Source organism: Hyla sarda, chromosome 4 (assembly GCF_029499605.1).
Source record: "Hyla sarda isolate aHylSar1 chromosome 4, aHylSar1.hap1, whole genome shotgun sequence".
NCBI lineage: Eukaryota > Metazoa > Chordata > Amphibia > Anura > Hylidae > Hyla > Hyla sarda.
The window spans coordinates 158,396,385-158,419,415 of record NC_079192.1 but is presented as its reverse complement, the minus strand read 5'-3'; the positions used below and the strand labels follow the sequence as shown (position 1 = coordinate 158,419,415).

Sequence of the window (23,031 nt, the reverse complement as noted above, 5' to 3'; positions counted from 1 at the left end):
TAGTGTCTGAATGGCAGAGCCTGGAGGTGGCTGAAGCATGAGGAGACCATATAGTGGCTGAATGGCACAGCCTGGAGTTGGCGGCAGACGAGGAGACAATAGGGCCTCACAATATCTAAGAATAAAAGATGAATTTAGAAATTTCCATTGATGGATGGTAACTAGTGCTACCATAAACATATATAGGCAATGTCCTAGCAGCAGCATCACTAAGCCATGAAGTTGTTGAATGTCAAAGACTGGAGCTGGCTGAGGCATCAGTAAACCATATATTGGATGAATGGCACAGCCTGGAGGTGGCTGAAGCATGAGGAGACCATATAGTGGCAGTACAAAACGCTTCACTACGCTTAAAACAGTATTTGTCTACAACAGCAGTAGGCGTGTACTTTGATTGGACTTTCACAGTATATAGGCCCTTGACAGATTAACAGGTACAAAATAGTACACTACTTAGATGTAGGTATGTGGTATGCACTTATGAGGGCAGAAAAATGCGGTACAGTACGCTTAAAAAAAACATATTTTTGCACAACACCAGCAGCACAAAAAATCTGTGAACTAAACCCAAAATTTCACTCTGTCAAAGACTATTAAGAATGGACTGCTGGGTATTATACTGTCTACAGACTAGTATAACCAGTAGATGATTTGTTGTGGAACAAAGACACAGAATTGCACTGAAAAATTAATCCTGCCTCCTCTGCTAAGGTTTATGAAGTTGAGGCAGCTTGTTGAAATGTATGAGGCAACACATAGCTATCTGTCCCTCTCTGTAATACAACGCTGAAAAAAGTAACTGGGAGGTTTATGGCTGCAGTAAAAATCCTTTTTCAGTGAAAAAAACACTGCTCTCTGTCCATCAGAATGCTGATGTGACTAGGATGTGAAACGCTGCTGGAATGAGCTTTTCTGTGTAACACACACAGCAATGTCCATCCTATCTGTATGCTGTGTAATTAATTAAATGACGAGCCGCAAAATGGCTACTGAAAATATAGGGCTGTGACATCACAGGGGTGACTGGTTGCTGATAGGCTGCATCCTGCATGTGATTCAGGGTCATCACGCCTACTTCCCTTCCTTGCCTTCCCAGCGTTCCTTGCCCCATGTACTGACATCTGGATCCGCCATTTTAGATGCCCTAGAGCCTGGACCACAGTAAATGGAGTTTAACCCCTTAAAGACTCAGACCATTTGGGCCTTAAGGACTCAGACAATTTTATTTTTGCATTTTTGTTTTTTCCTCCTTGCCTTCTAAAAATCATATCACTTTTATATTTTCATCCACAGACTAGTATGAGGGCTTGTTTTTTGCGCAACCAGTTATCCTTTTTTAATGACCTCACTCACTTTACCATAAAATGTATGGCGCAACAAAAAAATACTATTAGTGTGGGAAAATTGATAAGAAAACCGCAATTTTGCTAATTTTGGAAGGTTTCATTTTCATGCTGTACACTTTAAGGTACAATAGACCTTTTCCTTTATTCTGGCGGCGCCGCTTCTCTCCCCCTGGCAATGGGGCGCCGGCACCGATAGTCAGGGGGAGAGAATGGGCAGCAGCGCAGATAGCGGGCGAGAAGCGGCGGCAGCAGGGCTCTAGACCCCAGGAAAGGCAGGGGGAGAGAAGAGGGCAGCGACGGCCTCTCTCCCCCTGCCTTTCCTGGGGGTGTATCGGGGTATACGCATGCACACACACGCACCCTAATTTTACCAAGGATATTTGGGTAAAAAACTTTTTTTACCCAAATATTCTTGGTAAAATGAGGGTGCGTGCTATAGGCCGGTGCGTGGTATACCCCGATAAATACGGTACTTTTCTATTATTATACCACTTTAAAAAAATCGCAAACTTTTCAACCAAATTAGTGCATTTAAAATCCCTCAATTTTGCTGACCTATAACCTTTTCATTTTTCCGTATAAGTGGCGGTATGAGGGCTCTTTTTTGACACCATGATCTGTAATATTTTTTCGATATCACATTTGCATATATAAAGCTTTTAATACATTTTTTTATCAATTTTATTTGGAATAAAATGTTATAAGAATAAAGCAGCAATCTTGGACTTTAAATTTTTTTAACGTTCACGCCGTTCACCGTATGGGATAATTAACGTTAGATTTTAATAGTTCGTATATTTATGCATGCAGTGATACCAAATATTTTATTGAAATTTTTTTTACACTTTTGGGGGTAAAATGGGGAAAAACTGACAATTTACATTTTTATTGGGGATGGGGATTTTTCTAAATGTTTTTTACTTTTATTTTGAACTTTTTTAAATTTTATTTTTACACTTTAATAGTCCCCATAGGGGACTATTTATGGCAGTCATTTGATTGCTAATACTGTTCAGTGCTATGCATAGGGCAGATCAGTGTTATCGGTCATCGTCTGCTCTGGTCTGCTCGATCTCAGACCAGAGCAGAAGTCCCGTGGAAGGCAGTAGAGGCAGGTGAGGGGACCTCCGTGGAGCGATCCGATCATCCATTTTAGTGACCGCACTGCCGCAGATGCCGTGATCTGTATTGATCACGGAATCTGAGAAGTTAATGGTGGACATCCGCAAGAACCTGGATGTCGGACATTACCGGCGGGTCCCTGGCTGGTATCAGCAGCCAGGACCTGCCGCACATGACCCGAACATCGCTCCGATGCTTGCGGTCATATATAGGACGTAAATGTACATCCTGGTGCGTTAAGTACCATGTACATTTACGTCCTGCATCATTAAGGGGTTAATGAAGTGATTTGTGTGATAGAATCACGTCGATATTCGCATTCGTTGCGAATCGAATATTTCATGAAATTCATAAAGAATTCGGGTTCATCAGCTTCGATTTGCTCATCTCTAATACTAAGCCATCTTTTTTCTGTGCAGAAAACCAGTGCTATTGTGTTGATATATGATCTTTACAGCGTTAATAGCAATGGCTGCAGATGACTGGTTGCAAATTGAATATTTCATGAAATTAGTAAAGAATTTGGGTTCCTCAGCTTCGATTTGCTCATCTCTAATACTAAGCCATCTTTTTCTGTGCAGAAAACCAATGCTATTGTGTTGATATATGACCTTTACAGAGTTAATAGCAATGGCTGCAGATGACTGGTGATTTGCAGAGGTGGAAGAACATGTATGTTTCAAAGTTTTGATAATGTCCTTGTAGGTCAGGTTCAAGAAGCATTCAATTTGATCATTAATGTATTTAATAAAAGGAAATTACTGGGAGAACTCTTATAAGTAGATGCAAAAAGGAGAAGTTACCATGTGTGAATCTGACCTAACATAGTGAATTTCCCTAAAGTAAATTAAAAACATCACTCAGTGCTGGTTTTCTGCTCTGTCCGCTTTTTGCATGTACTTTGTGGACACTTGCAAAATGTATAACCTTACCACTCTTCATTCAAAGTAAATAGAAAATAAGGTTTACAATAAGCAAGAATGATTCCTCAGCTGTGCACAAGACAAAAAATATTTGTAGGCCGCCATCTTAGTGAGGACATTCTTTGCATTCAGCCATTATACATTACTTGTACATTCCCTGTAGACCAAAGAACAGTGTGATACCTTTGATATGTGATACCTTCCCTGTAGACCAAAGAACAATGTGATACCCTATCTTGCTTAGTCCAATTTCTACTAAATAGAAGACTTACAATTAATAAAGTCTTATAACTCTAAGTAAATAGACTCCCATAAAAAAAAAAGAAGCCGGTTAATTCTAGTGCTGACAGTTGATAAATTGGAGAGGAGCCCATGTGCCAGAATCCTGAGAAAGGAAACGAAAATCGTGTTCCAAAAGGATTGAAGAGGACACCAATTGGTAACTCTATCATTGGCTCCCTGGTCTGTGTAGGGACGTAACTGGGCATGGACCCTCAACAAGGTAAGACCGGTATCATGTGAAGAATGCAACCGGCCAGGGCATACATACACAGGTATATACACCTAATCTGGTACTCTGTTTCTTACTTATTGGCATTTAAGATGTTAAAAGTAGAACTAGCTATGGATTAAAGCACCCAGCACCAGACACTGTGGAATAAGGCACAACTACACAAACTAGGAATCCAATTGGCACAAGGCACAACAAACATAAAGTCAGAATCCAAGTGCTCCAATAGTGCCAACACGCCGTTCCATGCACATTGAGAGAAAGGGGACCAGTGGGTCTCATCTGTCTAATCCCATGTGATCAAACACTCATCTCCCACCCTGTGGGGTTTTAAAGTACTGGAGTACCCCTTCATTCCTATAGAAAGTCTCTGGGGTGAAATAAATTGAGCTCTAAAATGAAACATAGAGTTTGATAGGTGAAAACTACAAGAACCTCCCTTGTCAGCATGGGCCAATATTCCAGTACAATGATTTTGACACCTAGTGGAATCTATGCCATGACAACCTGAAGACCAAAGGAACGTTCAACTACATAGGTGTCTCTAATAAAGTGGCTATTCAGTGTATATTGACCTTTCTGTAAATGGGATAACCTTACATACAAGTATAGTTTTTGAAATACTTAATCCTATAACATTGAACATTTACAATTGAAAACATAACTAGGAACAGAATTTTACATAATGAGAATTCAGTACCTAGCTTTAGAAAAAATGATGCTATAAAAGTCAAATCAATAAGGGGTTAAACTACTGGGCCCCCCACTAATCTTGAGAACAGGCTGTATGGTAAAGAATCTATGTAAAAGCCTGCTCACGCTCCATTTAAGTCAATAAGAGATATGGGAACAGCCAAAATGTATTAAAAATCTTTCATGGGAAAACACCTTCAAGAGGTTCACATAAAAATAATTGTAAATCAGTAAATATCTACATTTTACTCTGTGTACATAAAAAGTAAACTAAATGCCTTTCAGATGTGCAGTGTTCTGGCACAAACTATACGCAATAAAATATATATATTTTTTCAGTAAATGCATTATAAAGAATTTAGGAAATAAAATGGGAAATGAGTGAAGTATAGAGGGATAGCCTACTGTTTAAATGACTTCAAGTGTGTTAGAAGTTGGAGCTTTGCCAGTACACTTTGCTAAATATAAACCACAGAGGCCTCTGGGTCTCTTACCTCATTTGTCTGCTGGACACAGTTATTCTAGCTCACTGCAAAATTCAACAAATTTTACCTACTGTACTCACAAGGGGCAGGTTATTGTATTTCTGTCAGTACTGCATGTTATTATGTTTCTCTTAACTTGTTGATTATACAGTATATTGAGTCTTTTATGTAATCTCTAATACTGTAACATATAGGATTTATATGTTCAGAAAATTTTGGGGGATTTACAATACATACCCTATACACTCTTATTAAAAATTATATAATAATAATAAATACTATATATATATATATATATATATATATATATATATATATATATATATATATCTCAATGGGGGCAATTTATCATTGTATATAGAGCTTTTTCTTGTCTAGAGTTTAGTTTTTTGTGCAAAATCTGATAGAATTCTTCATAGCCATGTCTAAGGTTAAGTTTACCATAGAGCACTTTCTAGTGTAGTATCAAATATATTAAATGCATTTTTTAAAACACAAAAAAATGCGCAAAAGCACTTTTCTTGCGCAAATATACACCACCTCGGAGGACATGTACCAAAGTGTCAGAAAGCATCTGAGAAAGTGAAATTATTTTGGGATAGTTAGGACTACTACTCCCATCATGGACATACTCTGTCCATGATGGGAGTTATAGTCCAGGGGCTGAGGGGCAGATCGCAGCAGGTCATTCTCCAGAGACCAGTCGTGATCCGCATTTATTAACTGTACAAGTCGGCGGTACATGCGGTTACACTGCGCTCCCAGCCGGCTCCTGTATACAGCTCTCCTAATTCATAATCCCCGCCACCAGAGACAGGAGCTCTGATTGGTGGACTGCTTTTCACCAATCAGAGCTCCGATCTCGCGGCGGCAGGGATTATGAATGATGACAGCTGTATATAGTATTCCCCACTGGGAGCGCAGTGTAGCCGCATGTGCCGCCGGCTTTTACAGTTAACAAATGCGGATCGCAGTGGGTCTCTGGAGAATGACCTGCTGCGATCTGCACCTAAGCTCCTGGACTATAATTCCCATCATGGACAGAGCCTGTTCCATGAAGGGAGTAGGTGTAGTGCCGCAGTGCTGAGGGATGGCACTTGCACATCCCCCGGCAGCCCGACTTTTAGGACTACTACTCCCATCATGGACAGACTCCATGATGGGAGTTATAGTCTAGGGGCTGAGGCGCAGATCGCAGCATGTCATTCTCCAGAGAGCTGCTGCGATCCGCATTTATTAAGTTAACAAGCTGGCGGCACATGCGGCTACACTGCCCTCACTGCCGGTTCCAGGCACCTGTATACAGTGTCATAATTCATAATCCCCGCCACCGGGAGACGGGAACTCTGATTGGTGAATAGCTATTCATCAATCAGAGCTCCAGCCTCCCGGCGGGGATTATGAATTATGATAGCCGCTGGCTTGTTAACTTAATAAATTCGGATCGCAGCAGGTCTCTGGAGAAGGACCTGCTGCGATCGGCACCTCTCCCCTTGGTCTACTACTCCCATCATGGACAGAGGGATGGAACTTGCACATCCTCCAGCTGCAGGACTTTTAGGTCTACTACTCCCATCATGGACAGACTCCGTCCATGATGGGAGTCATAGTCCAGGGGCTTAGGTGCAGATCGCAGCAGGTCATTCTCCAGTGACCCACTGCGATCTGCATTTATTAAGTTAACAAGCCGGCGGCACCTGCGGCTACACAACGCTCCCCGCCTGTTCCAGGCTCCTGTATATGTTCTCATAATTCATAATCCCCACCGGGAGACGGGAGCTCTGATTGGAGAATAGCTATTAACCAATCAGAGCTCCCATCTCCCAGCGACGGGGATTGTGATTTATGACAGCATACACAGGAGCCTTGAGCCGGCGGGGAGCGCAGTGTAGCTGCATGTGCTGCCGGCTTGTTAACTTAATAAATGCGGATCGCAGTGGGTCTCTGGAGAATGACCTGCTGCTATCTGCACCTAAGCCCCTGGACTATAACTCCCATCATGGACGGAGTCTGCACGGAGTCTCTGAAGAATGACCTGCTGCGATCTGCACCTCGGCGCCCAGACTATAACTACCATCATGGAGTCTGTCCATGATAGGAGTAGTAGTCCCGCAGCCGAGGGATGTGCAAGTGCCATCCCTCAGCGCTGCGGTACTACAACTCCTCCCATCATGGGACAGACTCTGTCCCATGATGGGAGTAGTAGTCCAAGAGCAGAGGGACAGATCGAAAGGGTGTCTCACTTCTGAGACTCCCTGAGACTTTTACTGCTCCGACCACTAGTGATGATGTCATTAGGGGGCTGAGCTACACAGTCCAGGCCTGACTCTTTTCACATTATGCGTTTTGCATAATGTGAACAGAGCCTTTCTGGCAGTGTGTTCCCAAACAGGGAGACTCCAGCTGTTGTTTAACTACAGACCCCCATGATGGGAGTTGTAGTTTAGCAGCAGTTGGAGGCTCCCTGTTTAGGAACATACTGCATTATGTGCACTCTCCCCAGGGGCGCAAAAAAAATTTTACTAACCCATATTTCTTGTTTTTCTTTTCTTCTCATTTCAGATACGTAAATGCGGAGGACTACGCCATCAGCCAGATACCAACCGAGCAGCAACAGCCTGACGTTACAAGAGTGGGCAAGTACCATTGTTACTGGCCCTCCCCAGCCTAAATGAGGCCAGCCTGTTACCGCCTAGGTCCAGGTGCGCCATTTTTGACGCTCCGGGCCTGTTGGTACCGGCTCTTCTCGGAACCCCTGTGGCGGTAGATACCGGGATAATAATTGTGGGTTAGGGCTAACTGATTTTGGGGCTAACGCTACGCCCCGGCTTAGTAATGGATTCTCTCTGCAAGACTGCTTCCACTACTAAGCCTGAAAATTGAATTATAAAAAACACAACACATTGAAAACCAATTTTTAGTTAAAAAATCACTCCCCTACAGCCCTCTTTAACCCTTTTATTGACATTTTAAAAAACGCTGTTCATCATCGCAATCCACTGAATCTGACGTAGTCCTCCACATTCACGTATCTAAAATGAGAAGAAGAAAAAGCAAAGAAAAAAAACAGAAAACACAATAAAACTACAACAATTTCTGTGATTTCTAACCCAATAAGCTGGTGTGAAATTTTTGATGTAAACTGGACTCTCACCCCATGGAAAATATTATGTTTGTAATGCAGACAATATATATGTGGACACGCCCACTTTTACAAAAGTGACATGAATTGTGTAAACCGCGGCACAAAGCTCTTTGAAAATGTGGTCGATACTTTTCGCGGGAAAATTATAATTTTTTTTTTGGGTGCAAAATTCTTTGAGAATCTCCCCCCTCTGTGTACTTTATAAAGACTTATGATTTTACTATTGTGCAGAGTTTTGTTCGGCACACACTGCTGCTCCAGCTATGTGAGCAGTGTACCACGGGAAAATGAAAGTGAAGTGTGCGGTAGAGAAGGAGTGCATGGTATAGCGAGGGGGGCATTTCTATATTACACAACTTTTGTAAATCTTGGGCAAGAGTGTAAATTAGACAAGCAGTGTAAAGGGGTAGATCTGTGTCTAGAATAGACACTTAATGAGAAATCTCCCCCAATGTGTGTATGTGTATGTGTGTGTATGTTCCAGCATCGCGTCCAAACCGCTAATGATATTAACATGAAACTTGGCGCACATGTTACTTGTCAACAACAAACATAGGATAGGCCTTTAACCCCTTATCCACCCCTATTTGCCAGGGTCAGGGTTTTTATTTAAAGTCCCATACAATTCTATGGGAAATTTATGTTACTGCATAACTTCCAAACATCTGGCGATATTTCAACTTTACCACAAAGCAGCCCCACCTGAGGATGGGATATGAGGATTAGAAATGAGGATTAGCTATGGGGACAGGATATGAGGGCGGGATATGAGGATGGGATATGAGGACGGGATATGAGGTCAGGATATGAGGATGGGATATGAGGATGAGATATGAGGATGGGTTATGAGGTTGGGATATGAGGACGCGATATGAGGTCGGGATATGGGGTCGGGATATGGGGTTGGGAGATGGGGATGGGATATGGGGACGGGATATGGGGACGGGATATGGGGTCGGGATATGGGGTCGGGATATGGGGTCGGGATATGGGGTCGGAATATGGGGACGGGATATGAGAACAAAATATGAGGACAGGATATGAGGTTGGAACGGCTAGATATTAATATGAAACTTGGCATACATGTTACTAATATGTCAACAACAAACAGGATAGGTAATTAAAGGGGTTATCCAGGAAACAACTTTTTTTTATATATCAAATTGCTCCAGAAAGTTAAACAGATTTGTAAATTACTTCTATTAAAAAATCTTAATCCTTTCAGTATTTATGAGCTTCTGAAGTTAAGGTTGTTCTTTTCTGTCTAAGTGATCTCTGATGACACCTGTCTCGGGAACCACCCAGTTTGGAAGCAAATCCCCATAGCAAACTTCTTCTAAACTGGGCGGCTCCCGAGACAGGTGTCATCAGAGAGCACTTAGACAAAAAAGAACAACCGTAACTTCAGAAGCTCATAAATACTGAAAGGATTAAGATTTTTTAATAGAAGTAATTTACAAATCTGTTTAACTTTCTGGAGCCAGTTGATATATATAAAAAAGTATTTTCCTGGATAACCCCTTACTCACCCCCCCCCCCCCCCCCCCCCATTTGCCAGGATCTGGGTTTTTGTAGGACGTACTCAAACGGCCCCTTTTCCGAGTCCTTAAGGACTCAGGACGTTTGAGTACGTCCTGTCAAATCCCGGCCCCCCGCCGCTAGCTGGAAGGGAGCCGGTGCCCGATGCCTGCTGAAATCGTTCAGCAGGCATCGGGGCATATCGCCCAGGGGGGTCATTATGCCCCCCCATGTCGGCAATGGCCGCAGATCGCTGGACAATTCAGTCCAGCGATCTGAGGCAGATTCCGGGTCAATCGGGTCTCCAGTGACCCGGTGACCCGGAATTACAGGCTGTTCGGGGCCGTCTCCGATGGCCACGAACAGCCAGAGCCTGCAGGGGTGAGGTGGCACTGGTGCCACCTCACGATCGCCCTGATTCGTCGGCCGGATTACCGGCCGACCAATCAGGGCGCCTGCTGCGGGTGTCACTCCCGCAACCCGCTCCGCCCCTCTTCCCGGAGGACGTGAGCGGGTGCGGGACGTGCACCCCAGGTGCTGGGGACCCCGATCCCCTACGTCAATGTTGGGATCGGGGCCCCAGGAGCGACGGCCGCGGCGGCGGCGACGACGAGGGACTGACCTCATGTGGCTGGATCGTTGGAGGTGAGTGACAGCCTCCTGCTGTTGCTTAGCAACAGCTCCCAGCATGCAAAAAGGGCATGCTGGGAGCTGTAGTTATGCAACAGCAGGAGGCAGACCACCATAACTCCCAGCATGCCCTTATGGGCATGCTGGGACTTGTAGTTTTGCAACAGCTGGAGGCACATTTTTTCTATGGGAAAGTGTACCTTCAGCTGTTGTGTAACTACAACTTCCAGCTTGCACCAACAGCTAAAGTGCATGTAGGGAGTTGTAGTAGTGCATCTGCTGGTTGCATAACTACAACTCCCAGCATGCCCGTTGGCTGTCGGTGACTGCTGGGAGTTGTAGCTTTGCAACAGCTGAAGGCACACTGAGTTATGTAGCAAACCAGTGTGTCTCCAGCTGTTGCATAACTACAGTCCCCAGCATCCCCAGCCAAAGTAGTATGCCTCCAGCTGTTGCATAACTACAAGACCCAGCATGCCCTTCCGCTGTCCGTACATGCTGGGGGTTGTAGCTTTTGCAACAGCTGAAGGCACACTGTTTGCAAAACACTGAGTTTGTTACCAAACTCTGTGTTTCACAACCTGTGTGCCTCCAGCTGTTGCAAAACTACAACTCCCAGCATGCACTGATAGACCGTACATGCTGGGAGTTGTAGTTTTGCAACAGCTGGATACCCCCCCCCCCCCAATGTGAACGTACAGGGTACACTCACATGGGCGGAGGATTACAGCAAGTATCCGGCTGCAAGTTTGAGCTGCGGCAAATTTTCTGCCGCACCTCAAACTGCCAGCGAGAAACTACTGTGAACCCCCCGCCCGTGCGACTGTACCCTAAAAACACTACACTACACTAACACACAATAAAATAAAAAGTAAAAATCACTACATATACACATACCCCTACACAGCCCCCCTCCCCAATAAAAATGAAAAACGTCTGGTACGCCACTGTTTCCAAAATGGAGCCTCCAGCTGTTGCAAAACAACTACTCCCAGTATTGCCAGATAGCCACTGACTGTCCAGGCATACTGGGAGTTTTACAACAGCTGGAGGCACCCTGTTTGGGAATCACTGGCGTAGAATACCCCTATATCCACCCTATGCAAGTCCCTAATTTAGGCCTCAAATGTGCATGGTGCTCTCACTTTGGAGCCCTGTCGTATTTCAAGGCAACAGTTTAGGGTCACATATGGGGTATCGCCGTACTCGGGAGAAATTGTGTTACAAATTTTGGGGGGTATTTTCTGCTTTTACCCTTTTCAAATATGTAAAATTTTTGGGAAAAGAGGCATTTTAGGTAAAAAAATAATTATTTTTTTTACATATGCAAAAGTCGTGAAACACCTGTGGGGTATTAAGGTTCACTTAACCCCTTGTTACGTTCCCCGAGGGGTCTAGTTTCCAAAATGGTATGCCATGCGTTTTTTTTTTTTGCTGTCCTGGCACCATAGGGGCTTCCTAAATGCAGCATGCCCCCAGAGCAAAATTTGCTTTCAAAAAGCCAAATGTGACTCCTTCTCTTCTGAGACCTGTAGTGCGCCAGCAGAGCACTTTTCACCCCCATATGGGGCGTTTTCTGAATCGGGAGAAATTGGGCTTCAAATTTTGGGGGGTATTTTCTGCTTTAACCCTTTGTAAAAATGTAAATTTTTTGGGAAACCAAGCATTTTAGGTAATTTTTTTTTTTTTTTTACATATGCAAACGTTGTCAAACCCCTGTGGGGTATTAAGGTTCACTTTACCCCTTGTTACGTTCCCCAAGGGGTCTAGTTTCCAAAATGGTATGCCATGTTTTTTTTTTTGCTGTCCTGGCACCATAGGGGCTTCCTAAATGCGGCATGCCCCCAGAGCAAAATTTCCTTCAAAAAAGCCAAATGTGACTCCTTCTCTTCTGAGACCTGTAGTGCGCCAGCAGAGCACTTCTCACCACCATATGGGGTGTTTTCTGAATTGGGAGAAATTGGGCTTCAAATTTTGGGGGGTATTTTCTGCTATTACCCTTTTTAAAAATGTAAAACTTTTGGGAAACCAAGCATTTTAGGGACTTTTTTTTTTTTTTTTACGTATGCAAAAGTCGTGAATCACCTGTGGGGTATTAAGGTTTACTTTACCCCTTGTTATGTTCCCCGAGGGGTCTAGTTTCCAAAATGGTATGCCATGTGGTTTTTTTTGCTGTTCTGGCACCATAGGGGCTTTCTAAATGTGACATGCCCCCCAAAAACCATTTGTCGCTCCTTCCCTTCTGAGCCCTCTACTGCCCCCGCCGAACAATTAACATAGACATATGAGGTATGTGCTTACTTGAGAGAAATTGGGTTTCAAATACAAGTAAAAATTTTCTCCTTTTTACCCCTTGCAAAAATTCAAAAATTGGGTCTACAAAAACATGCGAGTGTAAAAAATGAAGATTGTGAATTTTCTCCTTCACTTTGCTGCTATTCCTGTGAAACACCTAAAGGGTTAAAACGCTGACTGAATGTCATTTTGAATACTTTGGGGGGTGCAGTTTTTATAATGGGGTCTTTTATGGGGTATTTCTAATATGAAGACCCTTCAAATCCACTTCAAACCTGAACTGGTCCCTGAAAAAAAGCGAGTTTCAAAATTTTGTGAAAAATTGGAAAATTGCTGCTGAACTTTTAAGCCCTCTGATGTCTTCCAAAAGTAAAAACACGTCAATTTTATGATGCAAACATAAAGTAGACATATTGTATATGTGAATTAAAAAAATTATTTTGAATATCCATTTTCCTTACAAGCAGAGAGCTTCAAAGTTAGAAAAATGCAAAATTTTAACATTTTTCATCAAATTTGGGGATTTTTCACCAAGAAAGGATGCAAGTTACCACAAAATATTACCACTATGTTAAAGTAGAATATGTCACGAAAAAACAATCTCGGAATCAGATTGATAACTAAAAGCATTCCAGAGTTATTAATGTTTAAAGTGACAGTGGTCAGAATTGCAAAAAATGGCCTTAAGGTGAAAAAGGGCTCAGTCCTTAAGGGGTTAAAGTCCCATACAAGTCTATGGGAAATATATGTTACTGCATAACTTCCAAATGGCTGGAGATATTTCGATAATACTTGGTCACATGTTACTTATATTACGTATATGTCCAATAAAAAAATGGGATAGTTAATTTAACCCTTAACTATCCCCATTTGTGAGGGTAGGGGGTTTTGTTTAACCCCTTAAGGACTCACCCCATTTGGGCCTTAAGGACTCAGACAATTTTATTTTTACGTTTTCATTTTTTCCTCCTCGCCTTCAAAAAAATCAAAACTCTTTTATATTTTCATTCACAGACTAGTATGAGGGCTTGTTTTTTGCGCAACCAGTTTTCTATTGTAATGCCATCACTAACTTTACCATTTTAAAATAAAATGTTACTGATACCGTACGGTGAACGGCGTGAACGTAAAAAAAAAGTCCAAAATAGCTGCTTTTTAATAACATTTTATTCCCCAAAAATTTATTAAAAAAGTATTAAAAGTTTTATATAAGCAAATATGGTATCAATAAAAAGTATAGATCACTGCGCAAAAAATTAGCCCTCATACCGCCGCTTATACGGAAAAATGAAAAAGTTATAGGTCTTCAAAATAGGGGGATTTTAAACTTACTAACTTGGTTAAACAGTTTGCGATTTTTTTTTAGCGCAACAGTAATTGAAAAGTATGTTATCATGCGTATCATTTTAATCTTATTGACCCAAAGAATAAAGAACACATGTTACTTTTACCGTAAATTGTACGGCGTGAAAACGTAACCTTCCAAAATTAGCAAAATTGCGTATTTTTTTTTACATTTCCCCACAGTATTTTTTTGGTTGCGCCATACATTTTATGGGAAAGTGAGTAATGGCATTACAACGGACAACTGGTTGAACAAAAATCAATCCCTCATGCTATTCTGTGGATGAAAATATAAAAGAGTTATGATTTTTTTAAGGTGAGGAGGAAAAAATGAAAACGTAAAAATAAAATTGTCCTTAAGGCCCAAATGGGCTGAGTCCTTAAGGGGTTAAGCCAGTACATGTCCGGGCCCGTCTGAAATTTGCTAGAGAGCATGTGGATGATCCTGAAGAGTATTGGGAAAATGTCATATGGTCAGATGAAACCAAAGTAGAACTTTTTAGTAAAAACTCAACTTGTCGTGTTTGGAGGAGAAAGAATGCCGAGTTGCATCCCAAGAACACCATACCTACTGTGAAGCATGGGGGTGGAAACATCATGCTTTGGGGCTGTTTTTCTGCTAAGGGACTATGATGACTGATCCGTGTAAAGAAAAGAATGGGACCGTGTATTATGAGATTTTGAGTGAAAACCTCCTTCCATAAGCAAGGGCATTGAAGATGAAACGTGGTTGGGTCTTTCAGCATGACAATGATCCCAAACACACCGCCTGGGCACCTAAGGAGTGGCTTCGTAAGAAGCATTTCAAGGTCCTGGGGGGGCCTAGCCAGTCTCCAGATCTCAACCCCATAGAAAACCTTTGGAGGGAGTTAAAAGTCTGTGTTGCCCAGCGACAACCCCAAAACATCACTGCTCTAGAGAAGATCTGCATGGAGTAATGGGCAAAAATACCAGCAACAGTTGTGTGAAAACTTTGTGAAAACTTGCAGAAAACGTTTGACCTCTGTCATTGCCAACAAAGGGTATATAACAAAGTATTAAGATGAACTTTTGTTATTGACCAAAAACTTATTTCCCACCATAATTTGCAAATAAATAAAAAATCAGACAATGTGATTTTAGGATTTTTTAGGATTTAGGATTTTTTAGGATCTGCATTTGATTGAAGACCAAATGAACACAGATCAATGGAGCTCAATAGAACTGTAGTGATCTGTATGAGGAATCTAATGATTCCTCCTAATAAAGTGAATAAAAAAGTTTAATAAAAGTTTTAAAAACACCCATTAACCCCTTCCAAATTAAAGGTTCATATCACCCCCCTTTTCCCATTTTCCAAAAAAAAATATGTAAACATAGTAAAAATAAACATATTTGGTATTGGCGCATGCGTAATTGTCCGATTTATAAAAAAATAACATTTAATATCTCGTACGGTCAATAGTGTTAACGAAAAAAAAAATCTCAGAATTGAGTAAAAAGTGTTCAAAAAATCCAATCAATACCAAAATGGTACCAATACATACAGCAGATTACGGCCCAATTGATATTGGTATAATATACAGCCCGGTATACGGAAAAATGAAAATGTTATAGGGGTCAGGAATTTTTTTTTAAATAAGAAAAAAAAATGTTGGTATTGGTATAATCAGGCCGACCTAAAGTATTAAAATAATGTGTAAGTTTGACCACAAGGTGAATGAAAAAAAAAAAAAGAAAACTCCCAAATTTATGTACTTTTTTGATTACAATTTTGTCTACCAGCACAAGTGTATTTTCATGAGGGACAAGTAAATTGTGCCCCATTTTAGTCCCTTAGTATCTTGTAATACCTTTTTTATTGGACTAACAGAATTTTGTAGAGACAAGCTTTCGGGATTCCTACCTTTTTCAAGTCAAAAGCAAATCTAAGCTCACAAGCAGAAGACACCAGTTACATCTCACAAATATGCAGGGGTTAAGCTATAGGACTATAGGACTATAGCTATAGGACCATAGAATTCATAGATAAGGATAAGAAAAAAAGGAGGGAGTGGGGGAGCAGGGGAGAGACTATGATTAAGCAGGACATAGTGAGATGCAAAAGAGAATCCAGTACAGCACAGGTTATAAGTTTTGATAATGCGATAAGAATCAAATTTTGGAACAAAAAAAACAGTATCATCATTTTATATTTAAATGTCTTTCTCTCTTGTGTGTTTTTTAAATTCCCTGTCGGTATCTTGATCGTAATGTCATGTATGGAGTAACCTGTTTGGGTAAAATGGTGTCCAGCTGGGGGGCAGTAGTCATTTTCTTTATGGCGGATTATGGAATGTCTGTGCAGATTCATCCTTTTGATGAGTTTCACCAATGTAGCATCCCATGTCACACTTGGTGCATTGTATCATGTAGACCACATTTGGGGATGTGCAGGAGTATAGTCCCTTAATATTATATGCCTTGTTGTTGTGGGTTTCTTCAATCTTGGTGAAGATATGTTGGTAGAGTTTACAGTGAGATTTGGTGCAAGGTTTTGTCCCATTGTCTGTATCTGTTCTTTCTGTGGGTAATTTTCTGCTGACCAGCTTTTGTTTTAAACTGTGTGGTTGTCTGAAGGCCAAGATGGGAGGCTCAGGGAAGATTTATTTTAGCATCTCATCTTCCGCCAATATCGGCGGCAGGTCCTTGATAATTTTGCGTATTTCTTCAAGGGCCGGATTGTATGCGGCTACCAGTGGTACGTGTGGTGATGGTTGTATCTCTCTGTATTGTAGCAGGTGTTCCCCTGGTATTTGAAGGGCGGAGTGTATTTTCCTATTGATTATCCTTGGTTTGTATCCTTTTTGTTTGAATTTCTCAGGCAGTGTTTGTAGAAGCATGTCTCCTTCATCAGGGTTGGAGCAGATGCGATGGTACCCGGTAGCTTGGCTGTATATGATGCCTTTCTTTGTGTGTGAAGGATGGAAAATGGATTTATGCAGATAGCTGGATCGGTCGGTGAGTTTTCTGTACACAGACTTTGGAGTGTGTTCCTGTTTATTGTGACAGTAGTGTCCAGGAAGTTCACACCTTCTGTAGAGAAGTCCATTTTGAGTTTGATAGATGGATTAAATGTGTTAAAGGCTTCATGAAACTTTCTAAGTTTTTCTTTTCCTTCTGTCCAAATGATGAAAATATCATCGATGTAACGGTAGTATCTGTAGGGTTTGTGAAGTTGTGTGTCTAGTAATTGTTGTTCGAGGTCAGTCATGAAAAGGTTGGCATATTGTGGTGCCATCCTGGTCCCCATTGCAATGCCCATCATTTGTAGATATATCTTAATGTTGAAGCTAAAGTAATTGTGTGTTAGGATTAATTCTATGAGTTTAGTGAGGACTCCAGGGCTGTATTTCCGGCTGTGGGTTTGAAATGAGAGGAACAGGGAGCAGGCATCAATTCCATCTTTGTGTGGGATGTTGCTGTACAGGGATTCTACATCCATTGTAACTAATATGGAGTTGGCAGGCAAGTTTGTAATCTGATTGAGTTTGTTAAGAAAGTCAGTGGCGTCCTGTATGAAGCTGCTGGTGTTTTTGACAAAGGGCTTTAACAGGTTCTCTACTAAGCCAGAGATCTGTTCCGTTAATGTGTTCATACTTGTTATTATTGGCCTGCCTGGGTTCCCAGTTTTGTGGATTTTTGGAAGCATGTAGAATGTCCCTATTATGGGATTTGTGAGTATGAGTGCCCCTATCCTTTATGTCACTCTTTCGGGAAGGATTCGATACATTTCTTAAATACCATGGTGTATTCTTTGGTGGGTTCTTCTGTCAGTTTCTTGTAGTATGTAGTGTATGACAATTGTCTCTTTCCCTCTTTGATGTAATCCTGAGTGTTCATTATCACCACTGCTCCTCCCTTGTCTGCTGGTTTGATTGTTATGGTTTGATTATTCCTTAAGTTTTTGATGGCGTCTCTTTCTAGTATTGAGAGATTGTAGTTGGTTTTATAATGGTGTTTTTTGGCTAAGGATGCTGTTCTTAGTCTGAAACTTGCAATGTAGCTGTCCAGTTTGCTGTTGTGTCCTGATAATGGGGTAAAATCAGAATTATTTTTCTTGATATTGTAATCCAGGGTTGTTGTAGCACTGTCCTCTTTCTTATGATAGTACTCTTTTAGTCATATAGTGCGGTGAACGGGTGACCGTTTTCCTTTAATGCAGCTCTTTCTGCACTTTTGTGTACATTTAGTAGTGGAAGTGCAAGGTACTTCAGTGTACTTAAATGAGACAATCTACAGTTCCTTGCACTGCCAGTACTGAAAGTAGCACCAATTGCAGGACACTGAAGAGTGTGCAGTGCTGGCACAAGTGATGAGTTTTCTAAAAACCACTGATTGGTGGGAGTGCTGGATGTAGGACTTCTGCTGAGTGAATATTAATCCATAGAATTTTGAAAGGTTGGATAATCCATTTAAAAGCAATTCAATGCTAGTTTTAGACTAGTGTCGTCTCAAAAAGCATTGCAAACAATGTTTTTTTGCGCATTTTTTGTCACTTGTGGTAGTTTACTTTTTCTTTTCTAAATGCAAAATGCTCTGGGTTGGAAACTTTTCATAGGCAGCTGTTGGCATTTACCTCCATACTTTTTACTTGCTTGAATATGCATGAGTAAATGTGCGTTGCTCTTTTGTACACTTTATGGGCAGTTTCTTTATATCCTTGGAGAGAAATCCTTGAATCACATGATCAATGAATCACATGATTTGTATTGGTAAAATTCCCCTAAAAGCAATGCAACCAAAAATGCTGTGCTAAAAAATACTGTTTTAGAAAAACACCACAAAAAAGCATAAAATAATGCACAATGCAAAAAAAATAAAAAAGTCCTGAATACAGAGACATTATTAGTCATTAGCCAAAAGAAGGGTAGACAACTCAGCTCACATTGTCATAAATCTTATTAAAGAAAAATGTCTCTTTCTCCACGTAGGCTCCTTTCTTGCTCTCCCCTCCCTCCTGAACCGGCTAAAATCCATCTGACAACAGATCAGCTTACTGAGGTATTATGTAAAATGAAGTCTTTCCAGCAATCTGAGGTCCCTATAAATTTTTTTCTTAATTCCAAACATTTAAAATACAGAATGCCAATATGTCTGATGCGTTTTAGCAATAGCCTTAATCAATCTGAAGTATCAGGTCTAAAGCGGTAAATTTCAGTGCTTCATAACATTACCAGCCATAAGAAATGTCACCACAATGCTACTCATAACAGACTCCCATAAAAGTGCGCATCTTAACAATCTACACAACAATTCAGCATAACAGTGCCCTCATAACATGTACATAGACTATAAAATGGCAACCACAGAGCCACATTTGCAAGCCACAAGCCCCTCCATAAGGTGAAAGCCACAGTACTTCTATACAGTTCCAAGCAAAGAAACACAAGAAAGCTAAAATCTCAGAGACTCAGGGGGGAATTTATGAAGCATTTTACCCTGGTTTTCTTGGGTAAATGTGTCTCAATATTTTGGTGCAGTGTGTTTTTTGTGACTTTTCCTGCGACTTTTCATTTACCTATGTTTTGGATTGTTGCAGTGGTAGGCATGTTTTTGGTTGATTTTATGCAGTGGTCAGGGATTATGAAAATGCGACTAAAAGGTTGCATATTTTAGTGCAACCCACTAAAACAGGCGCTAATCACCACCAAAATAAAAAGCACTTACAAACTAAGTGTGGACAGCATTATTAAAAAGTTGCATAATTGTCACATGGAATAAAAAGTCGCACAAAAAGTTGCAGAAAAACACCATACAAAGTGGAGTACTGATGTGAGAAAATGACATCAGCACCAGATTTCTCACATGCCCGGACCACGTGATAAGTTAGGTGCAGGTACACAGTTTCCACTACATGAATTAATGAAGTTAAAAAGACGTTCACCAACTCCACTTTTCATAAATACCCCCCCTCAGAGTTTCTAGTTACCCCTACATGTTCATGAAATGCTCATCTCTGCCACTAGCAGCAGCCACTAAGATTGCTGTTCAAGTATAATTTACTCTCTTATAGCAAGTGGAGGTGCAGGGGAATTCTGCTCTACAAGACATAATGTAACGTCTGCCAAGACACTGTGTCCCGAAACAGGAGATATTATTAAGCTTGTACTGTACCGCTAACATCAAGACACCTGTTATCCTTGAAAATGAAGGTTTTTTTGCAACAATATATTATGCCATTCTCCAATTGAAAAGTTAATAGTGCAGAAAATATAATGTAATATTCAGGGTTAATATAGGGCACAGTGCAAGTACTTACCAGTCGACAGCCTTCGAGAGAACTGACTAGCTGAGCATTCTGACAAGACAGAATGGATCCCGCCAAGTTGAGCATGACACAAACAGCAGACAGCAGCATAAAAAAGGTTATCTGGAAATAGATCACAAACAGCACATTAGTAAAACAGCAGCTCACACTACAACAAAACTGCACCAAAAGAATGAGAAATACATTCAGAAAACTTAACCTTTTACGTATTATTTCATTATTGCATAATACAATAGAGGAGAGCTGTAGGACTTAAGTATGTTACATTAGTTGTTTCAGTTTTATTAGAACAAAAAAGGCACAAGTTCCGGCCCTCAAATTCTAATCTTTATCAGGGTCTTCTTCTCCCATGTGCCATCAATCATACTTTTGGTTCTTATGTGCAACCCCATTATATATGCCTCAGTTACTGAGTATTGTTTGCTTGTTGATCCTGCCAGGCCCAGACTGGCATTCTGCCATAAGTCAGTCAGTCATTCCCATGTCAGTAAGCAGGTCAGAGCGGGCACCTGCCATGGGGATCATCAGGTTCTCCCAAATCAATTGCTGAAATAACAGCTATTTTGGAGAACCAGGATGCCAGCCCAATCCCTCTTCAGTAAAAGTGCCTCAATGGGTTCTGGTGGGTGCATGGGCCATTCAACCCCTTGATGCTGACAGTAAGATAATGACATCTTTATACAGCCTATGTCAATTAATAGGGGGCAGGCCTGACATGCATTGTTAGATGACAACAGGGAAACCGTGGCAAGTAAATAGTTTTTTGGTTGCAGGTTGTCAGTCGCATGCAAGCTTGCGAGCATTGACCCCTACTAGCTGTTTATGACTTCTGTGTGATTTGGCTATTTTCCATTTAGCCAAATCGGAACTGTAATAAGGTTGTTTGCATGATTTTGTCATGGACTTCTTTCCTTTAAGGACTCTTTTATAGCATCCGAAACCATCCTTATGTCTGTATTTCTTCTATTCCTCAAGGCCATGATTACAGGATGAATTAGTTTGTTCATTACTCAATGTATATGTAGATGATATGTACAGAAAGGTCAATGTAACCACCTTGTTACATACTGTAAAAGTGAAAGGGAGTAATCAAATAACCTTCTATAAGCAGCCTTTATCTCCAAGCTCTAGTCTTAAAGACTAAATTGCAGTGTACATTTCTGAATAATGCAATATAGGAGACAAATAGACAAAGTAATACTTGGGCCATACACAATTATAAAACATCTTTCTTTCTTAGAATATTTTTACAAGTCTATGATAAAGAATGGAAACATCTGAATATGTATAAAGGATAAAAATACGTTGGAGAAACGCACCTATAATCAACTAATGCATTTCAGACCTTAACGGTTCTTATATTTAGCCTTTGAGTAAGGACTGTTCCGATTCAAAACGTGTTAGTCTAGTATAGATGCTTTCTATATCTTGCTGTCCTTGTTCATGGTCTTTTAAAAATCTTCTAATAAAGAAAGACATTTAATAATCATGTATTAGCGGCCCAAATATCTCTTTGTCTCATGGAAGGAATACCGTGCACTACTGGTCTTAGGTGAGCTGAAGACCCTTTTTTCCTATGTAATAAATGTAACATGTTTAACTTTAAAAAGTAAAGAGACCTACAGTATGCATCACAATACATTGAGATATGATTAAATAGGTACATGCGGTATTGTGGTGTATTAGGATTTTACAAAGTTTTATTACTTGGTGCTTATCAGGTTTGGCACTTATAAAAAGCACTTTTTATGCCTCCAGTCCTAGGTGGTACTCAGTATTTTCATATATAAAGGAAAAATATCTGCATTTGCAAGTAAGTCCTGAATAGTGATGAGCGGCATAGGCCATATTCGAATTCCCGATATTTCGCGAATATATGGATGAATATTCGTCATATATTCGCAAAATTTGCATATTCATTATATTCCTATGGGGGAGATTTATTAAAACCTGTCCAGAGGAAAAGTTTCCGAGTTGCCCATAGCAACCAATCAGACCGCTTCTTTCATTTTTGAAAAGGCCTCTGAGAAATGAAGGAAGCAATCTGATTGGTTGCTATGGGCATCTCAGAAACTTTTCCTCTGGACAGGTTTTGATAAATCTCCCTCTATGGGGAAGATGCATCAAAACAATGGTAGAGGAAGAGTGGTGCAGTTGACCATAGCAACCAATCAGATTGCTTCTTTCATTTTTAACAAGAAAATACAAAAATCAAAAAAGGTAAGGTAGCGCTTCAATCCAACTCCAGTCACCTTAAAAAATATATTTAAAAGGACAGGAACTCACCCGATGCAAGTGGGAAAAACTACACCCAAAAAGCATGAGTTCCCACAGAGCACCACAAGCCAGATGGACCTTCTACACTGTAGATAGAATTCTTTGGTTTTTCTATGATCCTGCTTGAAAGGAGGGCGCCAGGTATACCGGATCCAAATAAGTAAGGGTCCGTATATACAGTCGATAAAAAACAAAAGAAAAGAACCAGCGCTCAAGGAAAACCAATATGTACCACAGAAACAAACTTTTTTGGGGGTAATCCAATGTAAACTCACTTCACATGGGGGGAAAACTGGAAAGTGGCGATGAATGCCTCAGACCAGGCCCCCCTCCAGGACAGCTTTAGATAGATGCTCCTAGGTTTCATAAACCACAGGATCCAGCGGGTATACTCATGGTTCTTTTTATTAGCCTGATGAAGAAGGTGGTTATTGTTAACCTTTGAAACGCATT

General features: G+C 40.9%; 1 protein-coding gene across 2 annotated transcripts in view; it reads right to left on the bottom strand.

The window, feature by feature from the left end:
• ENTREP2 (endosomal transmembrane epsin interactor 2) overlaps positions 1 to 23,031 on the bottom strand; it is an 848,385-nt gene that overhangs the window by 341,839 nt on the left and 483,515 nt on the right. For both annotated transcript variants that reach the window (XM_056572508.1, XM_056572509.1), the window contains one exon: positions 20,293 to 20,403. In XM_056572508.1, coding sequence (XP_056428483.1) covers positions 20,293 to 20,403 — 111 coding nt within the window. The remainder of the gene's footprint in view (positions 1 to 20,292; positions 20,404 to 23,031) is intronic.